General features: G+C 31.5%; 1 protein-coding gene across 2 annotated transcripts; it reads right to left on the bottom strand.

Moving 5' to 3' along the window:
• Positions 1-6,362: 6,362 nt before the first annotated feature.
• On the bottom strand, positions 6,363-15,819 carry LOC139527442 (elongin-B-like). 2 transcript variants are annotated; one of them, XM_071322905.1, is made up of 4 exons: positions 15,633-15,819; positions 9,595-9,738; positions 8,521-8,620; positions 6,363-7,818 (listed from the first exon to the last, which is right to left on the bottom strand). In XM_071322905.1, exons 1-4 carry the CDS (start codon positions 15,633-15,635, stop codon positions 7,706-7,708), a joined length of 360 nt encoding a protein of 119 aa, XP_071179006.1. In that variant the 5' UTR covers positions 15,636-15,819; the 3' UTR covers positions 6,363-7,705. The 2 variants fall into 2 exon arrangements, with proteins under 2 accessions (XP_071179006.1, XP_071179007.1); XM_071322906.1 differs by lacking the exon at positions 15,633-15,819 and adding an exon at positions 15,397-15,417.
• Positions 15,820-16,856: the final 1,037 nt, after the last annotated feature.

Here is a 16,856-nt window from a genome sequence, read left to right as displayed (position 1 = left end):
GGAAACTTTAAAAATTTCAGCATCATTAATTAAAGATACAATAGTACTTATGTATTTCACCATTCTTATTTGAAAAAGGAACTAAATTACTTGATCTACAAAAAAAACACTCAGAATTATGACTTAATAATTATGTTTTTGTATTTTTTTGCTAGGTTGCACATAGTAACAGTTAAAGTATGGGAATACAAATATTTTATTTTTGTATTTCACAAGATCCCCAATACTATTATAAGTTATCAACATTCATATCTGTAGATATTGGTATTTTAACACAATGAATGTAGATGACAAAATTGTTCCTGGTCTTAGTCAAAATCAAGCTATTTGTAGGGAAATTCTGACACAAGGTGTATAGGGAAAACAACACTATTTTAAATTTCTGGAATCTAAAAACGTTTTATTGAAATTTGGAAATTTAACATATTAGGGTAGGGTACTAACTACCTTTGATAGATCCCTACAGGTAGTAAATTATAAGATGCTTGTATTACAGAGACAGAGAAACCAGAATATATCAAATTAGTGCCCAATGTTGGAAGTGTTATCTCATTGACAGCATGACTTCAATATAAGTTATATGGTTTGCTACTGACCCCATATGGATCCATAGAGGGTTAGTAAAATCCATAGGGAGTGAGTCCGGAGGATCGGTAGGGGGTCAGTTGTTAAAGTAGAACGAATTTATCGGACGCTAGACTTTTTCTGCAGCGTTTTGTTGAAAAATAAACAATGAAACACAACAACATTAATAGATGACGTCGCCATTAACGCGTAATGAACCCCATATGGTCTCATAGGGGGTCACCATGTGACGGCGTTTAACCAATCACAACGTGATAATTCATCTGTGGTCCGATAACATGAGTTATTTGTATAGCTAGTCAAATAGTCCCGTACATTGAAGACGTGGTAGCCAAGTTAAAAGCCTTGTCCTGGGGTTTTTGATTATGTATTTACTTGGCCGTTTTTATATTGATTATTTGATTTCCAAACCAAATTTTTCATGATTATTTGATAAGCTAACATATGTTCTTTGACCTATACTGTTTTACTTTTACAAATTGTGACTTGGATGGATGATTGTCTCATACCACTCCTTCTTAAAATGTATGTATGTATATTGAAAACTCATTTAACTTTTATGTTTTTGCAATAGGAAGATGTATACTTCTGAGTCATGCATTATAGTATCAATTAAAGGATACATATTGATTAAATATATTTTATATTCAACCATTGAAGATGAAGATATATTTCTGTTAATGCTTTGCAATAGTATTTGCAGTTGAAAGGTTAATTTATTTCAAAGATTTTATTTTCAAGTTTATCTTTTTAGAAATTAAATATAAATTGAATTAACACATACAATCAGTATGCATTAATTTTTTTATGGTTTAAAGTATTTTTGAGTACTTTACCAAAAATTCATGGTTACATCAACTAGAAACTTAGTTGATATGTTCATTATTGTATGGACTTTTATTTTTTGTATGTGCCAAATTGGTGCTGTGACTCTGAATTTGCAGTTTACTGTAAATGAAATACTGGGTCTTATGGACGCATATTCATGTTTTTATTATTTTGTTTATAATGCAGTGGTAAATAGAAAATAGCTTGTGATCATTATTTAATGAAAAATGTTGTTAACATCAGTTTGAAAACTCTGTAGAATGCAGTGAACATTAAGAGGAAGGTTACTCATTTATTTGCAATAAACTGTATGAAAAATTAGGTGTTAATATCTTTTATGTGCAGATTGAATACAGTAATTTCATTTTTATTTAAAAAATTTATTTCTACATTTTATATTTCTGTTCTCAAAATTTGTTATGGCTGAATTTCAAAATCTTATTAACTTGGACTTTTACCTTGTACATGTTGCATTTACAATATTTCGGTCTCAAATTTTACGAAAGGAAATATATTCTCTATTTAAATTTTGGTATATATGACCTTTTATGAGGTAATGAAGTCTTATATAAAAAGAAAGTTGGTGTTGTGGGGTAAAATATTTTCACCTATATCTTAATTCAGGTTTTAGACTCCTTGCCCCCCCCCCCCCCCCCCCTTTTTGACTATATCCTTAATATCAATCAATAAAAAAAGCATGAAAATGAGGTCAAGGTTAAATGAACCCTGTCAGGTAAACATGTTTATTTCAAAATCATTCTGTATACCAAATAAAGCTGATCTATTGCTATAGTATTTTAGAATTCGACAAAACCACAAAAGTTTTACAATTTACATTGACCAATGAACCATAAAATTGAGAGCAACATCAGATAAATCCTGTGATAGACATGTATACCTTTCATAGTTTACTTTTTGCATATAGTATCAAAGATATGGACTTAACCACATAAACCTGACCTTAAATCATTGATCCTTAAAAGGAGTTCATTGTCATGTGAATCATATTGGACAAATTTAGACCCTTGCAAGGATCCCATATACAGAATATAGTTTATCATGTTAATCATGAGTGAGAACCTGACATGTCTGCTCTTTGGTCAGGTTGTTGTCTCTTTGACACATTCCCCATTTCCATCCTCAATTTTAAACTATGCAAAATATTCAAAGTCAATGAACCATGACTGAAGGTGCAGGATGGAAAGGAGAAAAACTAATGGTGATACAACTGCATAACTAAATACAACTGATACATCAATAGTGTTTCCATTAAATCTGAACTTATTACAAATGTGCATGTCAACCATTTTAAGATTTCAAAGTTTAACAAGAGGTTTTCACAGTAAACTGGATTTTCCTGCAGAGGTCAAACCCTCAACAGTAAAGCTCTGAATTTGGATTGTGAAAAAATATTTGACACAGGATAGGTTTGTGACACAAAATAAATATGGTCAAAGAACTGGCAGATTTGAAATAAGACATTTACTTATTATGTTCCACATCCCAAATCTAAGTACATTGTTGGAATCAGCATAAGAACCCAAATGATTCAATCTTTGAAGAGCCTGCAACTTTCGTTGCAGGAAGCTTGACATAGGGATAGTGTTAACTTACTTCTTAAAAGCTTTATATTATAGAAGGTGGAAGACCTAGATGCTTTATACTTTGAATATAGATATATTACAAAGATTCTGTCTGTCACGTGTCTATTGCCCTTGACCTCAGATTCATGGTTCAGCAACTACTTGAAAAAAAAGTTTTTATTTTGTAATGTTAATTTCTCTCTTATTATAAGTAATAGGATAACTATATTTGATATGTGCGTATCTTGAAAGGTCTTCATTCTTATCTGACAGTTTTCACTTGACCTCAACCTCATTTTATGGATCAGTGAACAAGGTTAAGTTTTGGTTATCAAGTCCATATTTCAGTTACAATGTACTGTAAGCAATAGGTCTAGCATAATTTTTGTATGGCAGAATTGCAAGGTGTACATGTTCTAACTGACAGGTGTCATCTGACCTTGGCCTCATTTCATAGTTAAGTGGTTAAAGTTAAGTTTTTGTGTTTTGGTCTGTTTTTCTCATACTAAAGTTTATTATATTTGGTGTTTGCAATGAATGCAAGGTGTATATGTCCAACTGGCAGGCATCATCTGACCTCAACCTCATTTTCATGGTTCAGTGGTCAAAAGAAAGTTTTTGGAGTTTTCGTCTCTTTTTCTATTACTAAGTGGAATAGATCAGCTATATTTTGTGTATAGAAATATTTTATAATATTCATGTCAGCCTCCAGGTTTCTTTGACCTTGACCTCATTTTCATGGTTCATTTCTCAGTGTTAAGTTTTTCAAGTTTTGGTCTGTTTTTATACCCCATGCAACGAAGTTGCCGAGGGTATAATGTTTTTGACCCGTCCGTCCGTCCGTCCATCCGTCAGTCAGTCCCTCAGTCCTGTTTCTTGTCATCGCAACTCCTCTCAAACCACACAACAGAATTTCACGAAACCTTTTCAGATAATAAGGACATACTATGTAGTTGTGCATATCGACTGGAAATTGCGATTCAATTTTTTTTCTAGGAGTTACGCCCCTTTGAACTTATTTACTTTAATGTACTACTGCAACAGTTTGTCATCGCAACTCCTCTCAAACCACACAACAGAATTTCACGAAACCATTTCAGATAATAAGGACATACTATGAAGTTGTGCATATCGACGGGAAATTGCGATTCAATTTTTTTTCTAGGAGTTACGCCCCTTTGAACTTATTTACTTTAATGTACTACTGCAACAGTTTGTCATCGCAACTCCTCTCAAACCACACAACAGAATTTCACGAAACCTTTCAGATAATAAGGACATACTATGTAGTTGTATATATCGACGGGAAATTGCAATTCAATTTTTTTTCTAGGAGTTACGCCCCTTTGAACTTATTTACTTTAATGTACTACTGCAACAGTTTGTCATCACAACTCCTCTCAAACCACACAACAGAATTTCACGAAACCTTTTCAGATAATAAGGACATACTATGTAGTTGTGCATATCGACGGGAAATTGCGATACAATTTTTTTTCTAGGAGTTACGCCCCTTTGAACTTATTTACTTTAATGTATTACTGCAACAGTTTGTCATCGCAACTACTCTCAAACCACACAACAGAATTTCACGAAACCTTTTCAGATAATAAGGACATACTATGTAGTTGTGCATATCGACGGGAAATTGCGATTCAATTTTTTTTCTAGGAGTTATGCCCCTTTGAACTTATTTACTTTAATGTACTACTGCAACAGTTTGTCATCGCAACTACTCTCAAACCACACAACAGAATTTCACGAAACCTTGTAGATAATAAGGACATACTATGTAGATGTGCATATCAACAGGAAATTACGGTTCAATTTTTTTTCTAGGAGTTATGCCCATTTGAACTTATTTACTTTAATGTACTACTGCAACAGTTTGTCATCGCAACTCCTCTGAAAACACACAACAGAATTTCATGAAATTTTGTAGATAATAAGGACATACTATGTATATTGACAGGAAATTATTATTCAATATTTTTTCTTATACTTATTTAATTTCTCCAATGACAATGTGGGGACGTGGGGTATGTGAGCGTGCTCACTAAGGTTCTTTAATTCTTAACTATAAGCAAAAGGTCAACTATATTTGTTGTATTGAAGGATTGTTCATGTCTGCTTCAGGAGCCTCTGGCCTTTGTTAGTCTTGTATTATATTTAATTTTAGTTTCTTGTGTACGATTTGGAGTTTATTATGGCGTTCATTATCACTGAACTAGTATATATATTTCTTTAGGGACCAGCTGGAGGACACCTCCCAGTGCGGGAATTTCTCACTGCATTGAAGACCTGTTTATTATATTTGATATGACCTTGACCTTAATTTCTTGGATCATGTTAAAGCTTTTTTTTAAGGACTATCAACATAATTTAAATGAATAGTAAAGAAAGCTAGACATTTCAGCAATCTTGTTTATGAAATAATCAATAATATCAATTACTGTTCAAAGGGAAATATCTCAAAATCATGTAAGAATTACTTTCGCTACTGAAAAGTCAACAACTCAACAACAAATCTTCTAAAATCGTGAAAATTGACCTTCATTTAGTCAAAGGAAACAATATATCTTAATTTAATAATATTTTGTCGGAGGTGTTTTTATGTTCACAGTATGGTGGCTGTATCAATAATCAATAACATATTTGTCTTTCGGAAATCCAAAAAGAATCTGATGTTGATGAGGGTTAAAATCTCCATGTATATTTAACATTCAAATGTTAATAAAACGGGATACCAAATATCATTGAATAACAATTTATGGTTCGTCTTAAACTGACCCAATCACAAACTTAAAATGGACAACTACACAAAGGTTTACAAGTTTTTTAACCATGACTGAAGGGCAGGGGCAAAACTATACTCTGGCATAGAAATGAGATGTTCCAATTCTTTAACATACCAGATATCATTAACTAGTAATAATCAACTGTTTATAAGTGAATAAACACTTGGTTGTGAATAAAAGAAATCTATGAGAATTTTGAAATACAATTTGAGACAGTAGTTATAGGTTTTCTTTCCAGGGATAAGAGTTATTAAAGGTGGTACCCAACACTTTCACTAAAATTAATTTGGCTCGTTTAATTTCATAAAATTTTGTCAAAGTATTTACTTTAACAAAAATATAAAAATTTCAAAAATTTAGAACCAACTGTTTTGTCAGAAAAATTACACTGGTTATATAGCAGTTTGACAAACACCAATTTTGATCATTAAGAAGCTTAATATTCCTTTTACAACACAATGTAATTAAAACGATTAGCTGACTTTAAAGAGTTATCTCCCTGTAGTGTTAGGTACCACCTTAAACTATTAAACTAGTAGTAAATGGCACACAAACTGAAGTCTTAACAGTACATTGTATATTTATATCGTGTAACATTTCAGTCCAATTACAAACATGTACAAACAAACTGCCAAGACAGCACTAAACACTTTTCATACATCTTTAATTCTTAATAAATGAACTACTTATTGCATGTACAACTTTTCATAATAAGTAAGAATCAGAAACAAACTTAGAACTGAAGAAGTTCAATACACATTTTATGGAGTATAGCAAGTTAAAATATCAAATAGTTTCAGCAAATGTTTTTTTTTACATATTTTACTGAGACTTTTACAGAAAATTTTAGTTGTTTTCTTGTTAACAATGTTTATACTGTATATATATCTTTTTTATAATGCGTTAAAAATATCCATTAAATAAATATAGGAAGTGTGAGGAAAATATCTATTAAACAGCAACCTAACAATTATAATAACATTGAAAATTTAAATGTAAGAACTTAAAACAATTGAGAAAGGCTTAACGATTTTAACTATGTGGAACTGAAGCCTATTAATTATTAGTTTCCTGTATAATCATGGACTGTTAACATTTGTTCACGACTTAATAAACAAAACTTGTTCTTAGTAAAAAAAAAAGCATACAAGTATAAACAAATCAATTCAAATACTGCTCAATAAATAAACCTATTACTCAGATGATAAATCAAACGAGATGGAATTATGTATAAATGCAGAACTGTGAGTACACATATTTTCTGACCATTTCCCTTTGATGTATGGGGAATAAATTCAAACGCTTTCTCTTGAAAATTTACATATAATGATTTTTTTAAAGTTTCAAAAGAAAAATAAATCTTGCATAAATAAAGAAAAGAAAAAGTTCAACAAAATTAAAAAAATAAAAGCACTTAAGATATTATTAGTGTTTACATGAAGTTGCATTTTCATTGCCTTCTTCAATAGACATCACTGAGGGCCTTTCTTCTTTTAAAAGTGATCAAATATGGAGAAATAAAAAACTAAATATTTTTTTAGCTGTACTGAAAAAAGCAGTCCCAGAACAACGGTTAAAACTCATTTTAATCTTTTTAAGATTGTTCTTTCTATTCTCAGCTGTCTTCAATAACTAATCATGATGCCACTACTAAAGTGGCATTTGATCATATCATTGTAAATACTTTAATATGGCAGTAATTGTTCACAGTTCTTAAACATGCAACCATCCTTCATCAACCAATCAACCATTCACATCCTCAGTAAAAAGACAATAAACAGTACAGGAAAAGTACAAAATAAATTAAGTTAAAATGTCAAAATAACTGCTAGTACTGATGGCTTAAAAAAAATTACGGGAAAATTATCTCCCTTTAAACAAGATGATCTGATGATAAGTATGAGGAGATAACTATGATGCTGTTTGTTCCTGCGCATGTGTGGCTGTATCCTGTGGCTTCATGACATCTGGTAACTCTGGAGGATTAGACAAAGGCGTTACTTCTAATGCCTCAAATTCTCCATCTGAAAAAAAAGAAAAAAATCTTAATTTCAGACAATTTTATATCTATTGAAGTTAAAGATAGAAATAGAACCGTTTAAATATGATTTATTGTACTCTTATAGCACTATTAACATGATTAAGTACACGGAAATCGCCTTACATATTCAATAATAAACTGATAACAAAGTAGATAAGGGATTCTGGAAACTATAGTTATTTTACCCAACATCATAAAATTACAGAAATTCTTGATTTTAATAAATGTTGAGATAAAGTCTTGGTCTTGAATGAAAAAACGATATTAAGGAATGCAAAAGCATGCAGACTTCCAGTTGTAAATATTGTTTTTCAATATTTTAAGAATCTAATTCACTTAATTATTCTGCATAAAAGAAGAGATACGATTTATTTCCTTTGCTTGAAAAACATGTTGTAATTTTATAATTTTCCAGTAATTTCTGAAATAAACGTTAATTTTACAAAAACTGCACCGTACTATTTTGTGACTAGGCAAAATCAAAGTTAAATCATTATTCTTTCAGAGAAATTAGCTGTATATTAGGTGAGTGCATTAAAGTCCTTAACTAGACATCTTTTTCAAATATTACACTCGCCTACAAGGCTACAGAACATTATGTAAACAACCCTGCCTTGTGTTATATAGATTATATATACACTGCACTGTTGTTAGTATAAATATTGTGACATTCTGTTAAACCTACCATCTTGTCTAAAAGCTAATCCAATAGTAGCTGGTGCTTGGGCTCTAGCTGTGGCAAACGTAAAACCATAGTCTCCTAACGTCTTATTGTCGTCCAATGGCTGAAAGAAGTATAATAAACATTTTATCAAAGTTTGCAGTAGAAAAATGAGAAGAAAAGATACTCATTGGGTTACAGTAAAATGATTTCAATGATTTTTTTATCAAATCCTATAGCAATATGCTATGCATTTCATCCATCTTTCCATTCATAAAACTATAATCCTGATGGCTGATGCACTAGATGTATTCAATGGATTCTAAACTACAAAAATGACTAATAAATTCAGTTACAATATGTTTTCCATCATCAAGTAAACAAATCCATTGACGGTGCCATAAAGGCGATTCTGAAATTGAGTATTCCATCAAAATGCATGTTGGAGGGTAGCCAGTAGGAAGGGATTTTCAAAATATCCCTACAACCAAGAACCAGTTTTTAGATAATTTTGCATTTAATGATAATAGACAACGCATACTGAGAAAAGACCCATGACCCATATTAAACATAGGCGGATCCAGGGGCCCCCCCTTTCATGGGAAAAATTTGGTTGATTATATAGGGAATCATTGAAGCATGACTGGATCGGGCCAGCGGGCCCCCCTTAGGAAAAGTTCTGGATCCCCCACTGTTAAATAATGAACTTCTCTTCCTACTCTCCCACATAAATTTTAATGGAATAGTACTAATAAGAACTTAGCAAAACCAATTAGTCTACAAACTGTTTGGGAGGCTAATAAATGGCTAAGAAGCCCAAGACATAAAATTTGCTGTGAATTTCTGATAAGGAAAATACAATAATAATTAAAAAAAAATATTTCAACCTTCAAACCGTTCATTATTTTTATTTTTCTAGCAAAATGTAAGCAGCTTATAATTACAAAGCCTTCACAATAAACTTTTGAGTCCACAAGTTTGTAACTCATTTTTTTGAAAATTTTAGTTGGATTCTGTTAGCTTGTAGAGGAGAATTTTACAAGCCAATGCCGTCTTGTGTTTAAGTGTGAAGACTGATGAACTATATAAAGTATTTACCTGGTCATCTTTATACAGCCTCTGATCTTCAGGTCTGACCTTGAGAATACCTTCCACTATTCTCTTTACTTCATGCACGGTGGTAGACTCCTTGGCATCAGTGAAGATAGTTGCCTTCTTCCTTCGTAACATTAAAAATACATCCTAAAAGTATAAATAATATAAAATAAATAATTATCTTTTGGAGAATCAATATATGTACTAGAATTAAGTTGGGGATTGAAGGAATAAAGGCAATCAAAATTCTGAAAGTGAAAGATAATAGATAAAACTGTGTTTTAATGTTTCTCTATATACATGAAGACCATCAAATTAAACGATTATGTTATATGTTGTACAAAGTTTCTGTAAAAAATTTTAAATGAGAAAGAAGTAGCAGCAGACACAATGGTAAGATAAACTATGCACCCTTACAATGCAAACGTTTCAAACTAACATAGAAAAAATAATTTAAAGAGTCCTACGTCATACACCCTATCGCTAATCCCAGATAACCTGGCCGCTTGAACTTTTGACGCATACAACATACATGTACAACAATCACTTTCCCATTGTGGCGTCAGATATTTTGTTTTATGACATCAAAATTTTACGGGAACCTGTGTGATATCATGTAATGGCAGACAAATCGTGATAAGGTGTATTAAACATCAAAATATGTTTATAAAGAATTAATTACAAATTTATAAAATTAATTACAATATTTATTCATAACTGCAGGGTTTTGAGAATAACTTATACATTTGTATCCTAATGTTTTAACATCATACAGGATCAGGCGTCAATTAAAAAAAAATACTTATGACCATGATGACTATGATTAATCGCAAGTATGCATGGTATGTATGTACATGTATGTATATATGTACTGGTAGATTCCTACATTATTCTGAGCACCCCTCCAGAGATGCCAGGGTAGTGGAACTCGTGTACACTCCCTTTTGGGATAAATGGAGATGTGACACAGGGCATTCATTAGGAGGCGGTACCCGGTACTTTTACCCTCCTATGCTATTTACAAGTACCGCCTAAATGTAGGAATTTTTATATAAGATATTCATGGAATAAATTGAAAAGTACCACCTAGAAACGTGGAAAGTACCAGTCAACATGAAAGATAATGAAACCCCTGAGATGTGTCACTAAATTATTCACAACAATATTTACTAGAACATTGGGAAGTCTGTTATAATGGTGGAGAGAGCAGAAGTACTCGGAGAGAACCACCGGGATATTGGGTAGGAACAGACAAACAGAAGCAATATCAGTGGATTGATCTCCAGGTCAACATGGTCAAAGTAGAGGGCAACTTTGACCAACCCTAGCCCCCAAAGTACCCATTCTAGTTTTAACTCCAGACTGGGTACCAGAGATGTATCTGTTCCAGAGTGTAAGAGTATTTGGACCGTACATGTACAGTCTGAACAGTATGCGTACTTTTTCAAAATACTCATACGGTCGGACTGTACGACCTGACTATTAAATATTAAGAAGTTGGTCAAGTTTATTAGATACAAATGCATATATAACAAATCAAAATAACTTAACTCTCAAATTAGTATAAAAAAGTTCAATTATATTCTAACTATTCATTTGCTATTAAAAAAAAATTACACTAATCAACTCTGTTAATCTCTTGTATTTAGAATGTCGAACAGTTATAAATTAATTGAATTATAATCACTGAAATTGAACATATCTGAAGTAAACATAATCACGATAATATGGGAGGACAGTTGTTTTAGAAAGTTTAGTAATTTTACAAAAAATTGCAAATGCAAATGAACATGCATGAACTGCAAACATGTAACTTTTTAAATGTAAAAAGTATTACGTTGCTTGTTGTAGCAAGTGTCACCTTGGGCGAGTGTACCAAAATCATTCATGTCATTGAAAATAGGATTCAGATTTACAATTAAACAAATGTTTAATTTCAATTGTTCGTTTGTTCAGTTAATCTATCTAATTGTAATAATAACAATTTGTAAAACTAAAAATAAAAGATTGTGATAAATTGTTTAAATATAACCCATATGATCCAATCACATGTATGGCGTCAGCTCCTACTGGACCATACGCATAAATACTCATAGTCATACTGTCCGACCGTACGTGCAGTCAGGGATATAACTCTATAGGGTTATTACAGGAAAATAACATACATTTGTTATTGTGGACTAAAAAATCAAAGAACTGTGATAACATACGTATGTTACATGTTTCCAAGGGACAATCTACATCATCAGTTTAGTTAAAATGTATAAAAGTTCTATTGATATTACTTTTGTCTCTATGTATACTTAACTAGTTAAAGATATAAAAGTTCGTAGTTTGCCAATTTTGCATAGTACACCTATATGTTATTACAGAAAAAATATGCCTGTAATAACTGAAGGGTGTTAGGCCACAATTAAAAATATTTCAGTTTGCCCAAACCCGACCCATGATGACTGGGTGTGGGTAGGTAGGTAGGCAAATTCTTTTTTTTTTTTTTTTTTATCCGAATTTGCATGAAAATATTAAAAGATCTTAAAACAGTATATCTTTTTTTTTCTCTGTCAAACCTTTGTAGAGACAACCAAAAGCCATGAATTTAAAACCTCTATAAATAAATTAGTCTACTATATGATTTGTATCCTGAGATGTTTATAACCCTGACAGTTGCTAACTGTGTGAAAGGGCTGTTGGATTTGTGAAGTGATTTTCAACAGTTCCATCAACACGCTGTTTGTGTAAAAAAATATCAGCTGATTATGTAATGATTAAATTTGTGATCATTTGTTTGCAGTTTTTAAATCCTATTTCTATTAAAATAGATTAAATGTCCTAAAATATTTATATGAGTTATTATCTACCATCCTTAGTTTGTGTCTTTTTTATGTTTTGAAAACAAATTTATATTTTACATTATCACACAGGTAAACTAATTTGGCTATAAATAGATCAAAGCATGTTCCGTAGAATCTCCAAACTAAAAACGTATTTGTTATAATTTTATTTCTTTAAATTTAAATCAAGTTTAAATTTTTGAAAATAATAATTATTGATAAAATATAATTGCATAAAGTTAACGTTTTCTGAAGACCTTATTTTTAGGTCATGGTTCTAGAGGCTTCCTCACAAATTGTATAAAAATCCAATATGGCGTCCATAACATGTTTTTACTTTTGCACATGTGAAAAAATATTTCTGACAAAAGTCAGATTTCTCTTGTCAAAAGGGATTTATATTTATATTGCCAGTGTTTTCCTTTTTTCACTAAGGTAAGGTGGGTGTTTTAAAAATATAACTTGCAACCGGGTGGTTTTTTTTTTTAAATGTCCAACTTTTTTTAATTTACTGTGGGTGCACGTGGGGGTCACAGAAATAAAGATTAGTATAATATTCACATTTAATGGAGTTGAACAAACATAAATAGAAGTAGTCATATTAATTGTCAAATATTCTATGATTTTATTTTTTCAAAAATTTATCTCTTTTATCTCTTCTTTCATTTACAATTTTATGCATCTGCATGGATTTAAGGCCTTTCGATCCAGGTTTCTGTCCTGTTTCTTGCTTTTGTGCCGTATTTTTGGCACACAGAACAGTAGTATCCTTCCTCTGTGAATATAAGCCATTTGAAGTGTTGCTCATATTTGTCTTCACTTGCGTGTCTTTTCCGTTGTTTGGTTGATTTTTGTTCAATTTCCACAACTTCAACATTACTGTCAATTTTATTTAACTTATTTGGTCTAGTATTTTCTTTATCATCTTCGTCATCTGCCTTTCTTTCCCCCCGATTGATTAATGAAAACATTGAAATTTGACGATTGGACGCCATCTTTGTCAATGAAAACAAGGCGGGATTAGTATTCAAATTTTAACGGTACGGAACCGAAAAAAATCCGGATTTTGAAAAAAAAGCCGACCACCTCCTAAAATCGAAAGGTGGTCGGCTTTCAAAAGAAGGTGGTCGGCACACCCGGCTTAAATGCCGAATGGAAAACACTGATTGCAATAAATTATTCAGAAGGAGTTACATTCAGTTAAGATTATATTTCTGATTCTGTGAGCAATTATAGTTTTATCAAATTCTCCCAAACAGCAACGTACTGACTGTCTAATGAGACTTGCAAATTTGAACTATTTGAATAAAAGGGTATCTAATTTACATGATAAAGGAAGATTATAATTAAAGACAACTATTTATCAAGAAATAATTCCTTTTTATTCAGTAAAAACAAAATCTTCTTGCAAGATTGTAAATTCGCAACTTCCAGATCCATTTCCTGTCAGAATAATATTGAAAATATTCGATTGCAAATGGTTTTGAACAAATCTACCTGAATATTCTTATCAGATATTCGATAACACGATGAAATTAACATTGAGCATATAGATAAGGGTTTGGTAGTACAAACAACTACAGCGTAAAAAAACTGTGCCATTTCACATGTTTTACTCCTTTACGTTCGTTAAATCAGAAGATAAAAATCTGAGAACATCGAATATCTATTAACTGCGTCTCTTATACGCTTTCTTTTAATCTTATTCACAGTTACTTTCAAACGCAATAACGACAAACATTAATTTTTGTACGATGACGGAGCGGACCCAAAATAAATCCGAAAAAAAAAATTCTTCCAAAAAACGTCAAAAAAAGAATTTGAGTCGGCGGGTTTATTTTGGGTCGGTCGCGTTTGGGCAAACAAACAATCTTTTTATTTTGGCCCTATCACAGCTTTTCTATATCACTTCAAAGCATTTGCTCAGACATACATCATGCTTAATTACAATGTAGTTTAATTTATTGTAAGAAATAATGATCAGAGCATGTAATGAGGTTCTGCACAAGTTTCTCAGTAATTCCCAAGTGTCTTATATAATAAGTTACATTCCTTTAATAACTGAGCCTTGTTATCACAGGTAAGTGCATCCCTTAATAGCCTTGACTCATTGATGTATCATGGTCAATCAAAAATGTATTAATTTAATCATAAAATTATTTATCAAGGCTATGCATTTAGTTTCTGCGCAAAGTCTCAAGAGTTCCCTAGAGCCCACTATAAATGAAATAATTTTACAAATAACAAGCATATATGTTATTACAGATTTAGAAAATTTAAGGTATAAAGAGTAGATAACTCTTGAAAATATCTGTAATAACACGCGCAAGTTATTTTCTGTAATAACCCTATCTATAGAATTATATCTCTGACTGATGTGTATGGTCAGACTGTTTGAATATACGGTCCGGACTGTACGTGTACGGTATAAATACTCATATGGTCTTGAACATATACATGTGAGAGGGGAGTATCACCCTTTTGATGTACTGATAATTTTAGCATCCCAGAGTCTGAATCATTCTCCTGTTCTTGGGACCTACATCATCGTAGCAATCGGTCTTAACCACTTTCTTTGAAGTCAGTATACTGAATTGTTCATGGCTTAAGATCAATCTTAATCGTTAGTCTATTTTGTGAAACCGACTCATGTATCATACGCAGTAAATACACCTTATCGCTATTTATCAGCCATTGCTGGATTTCACACAGGTTCCCGTAAAATGTTGACGTCATAAAACAAAATATCTGACGCCACAATGGAAAAGTGATTGTTGTTGACGTCAAAAGTTCAAGCGGCAGGGTCAGCCGGGATTAGCGATAAGGTGTATTATAAATGATCGGATTCAAATTGAAAATTCGCAATGACACATGGTCACAGTGTTCTGAGTAATCGAAACAACTACTGACTCAACATTAACGGTTATTATCCCTCTCAAATAAAATGTAGAACGGGAATTTCAAAAATACGGACCATAAAATGAACTCAATATGATGCAAAAACTAAGAAAATTCGTTGTTTTCAAGACCGGCCATAGTAACAACAGGATACTACGATCTACACCAACGGTTGGGGTTAAAGCCCTTGTACTTATTTCAGTTATTAAGATCTCTATTAAAACATGAGGTTTCATTCATTTTGTTTAAACGAATTTCTACAAAATTGGTTTTGTCTAGTCTATTTCTCAAAACGTTTTCGCTGTAACCCACCATCTTGATTCCTCGTTTTGGAGTCAACAGAACACAGCGCCACCTATAAACTATTAGATGAACTGCTTCTGATTTTCTTTCTGGAATTACTATTATGTTATAGTAAAAATTCTTTTCTTTACTTCTTTTACTGTTTTATTGTAAAGTATCTGAAAAAACAAAAATGCATTTTCATCAAGGCGTTAGATAAATACAGAAAGAAATGTAGCTTTCCTATCCCTCCTTTTTGATTAAAGGGCAGTAACCAAAATTCCCGCCATTTTCGTATCGACTGAGCCTCAACTTTTTTATTTTTAATAAATACAATTTTTTCTGGGACAAACACATTTACATTAAGGAGGCTCGAGGGTACAAAAATTTCACCTAAAATTCAAACATTATGTTTTATTATGTTTTACAAATAAGATGTACTTAAAATGTTTGAAAAATATAAACGATTTCTGTAATTTTTTATTTTTTTTTATTTCGATATTACCTCTATTTCTCCTATTAGTTCAACCTGGGAACATTATATCTAAAAGTATATCAATATATATGTTACTGGTTCAACAGAATAATGTTTCTTAACAAAGTGCAGATTGTGAACTTGATGATGAACGGTGACCCATTTAAAAAAAAAATTCTATGAGGTAAATGATAAAGTTCCTTTATGAGGGGGAATAGTGTAAAGCAAAATTATATCCGGGTGAAATTTGATCTGGAGGAAAAAATGTCACAGTAGTTGTTGTTATTTTCTTTTCCGGAGGAAAATATTTCCCTGGGATATTTTGTCCTTTGCTGTGAAATTCTATCTGCATGGGTAGTTAATTTTTTGAATACTTATTAGAAAAAAACTTCACCTTTACAAATACTATGAAATAATAATAGTGTCTTTGAATTAAAGCTAAATTGTTAAAAAAATTGGAAAATAATTTTACAAATTATCATTGAAAAAATTTCCTGAAATATTCAAGTAAATATTCTTTTAAAAAGAAAATAATCATGAAACATAAGAAAGAAAACATGAAGTAATTTGAAATATCGTAATTGTGAAATGATATCATGATTAAATAAGGTAAGTAAAATACATTGTTTTGAGATTTTAATACAAATATGAATTAAAAAGTAAAGGTCGAAATATAGTTGCATTACTACTGTTAACAGTAATGGAAGAATTTGAGTATGATGATATTTTTAACTATATCTGAAATAGTTTTGTCTGGGGACAAAGATGTAGTTGTTGAT

Source organism: Mytilus edulis, chromosome 6 (genome assembly GCF_963676685.1).
Source record: "Mytilus edulis chromosome 6, xbMytEdul2.2, whole genome shotgun sequence".
NCBI lineage: Eukaryota > Metazoa > Mollusca > Bivalvia > Mytilida > Mytilidae > Mytilus > Mytilus edulis.
Note: the sequence above shows the minus strand (reverse complement) of the source record. Positions and strands in the feature narration are given on the sequence as shown.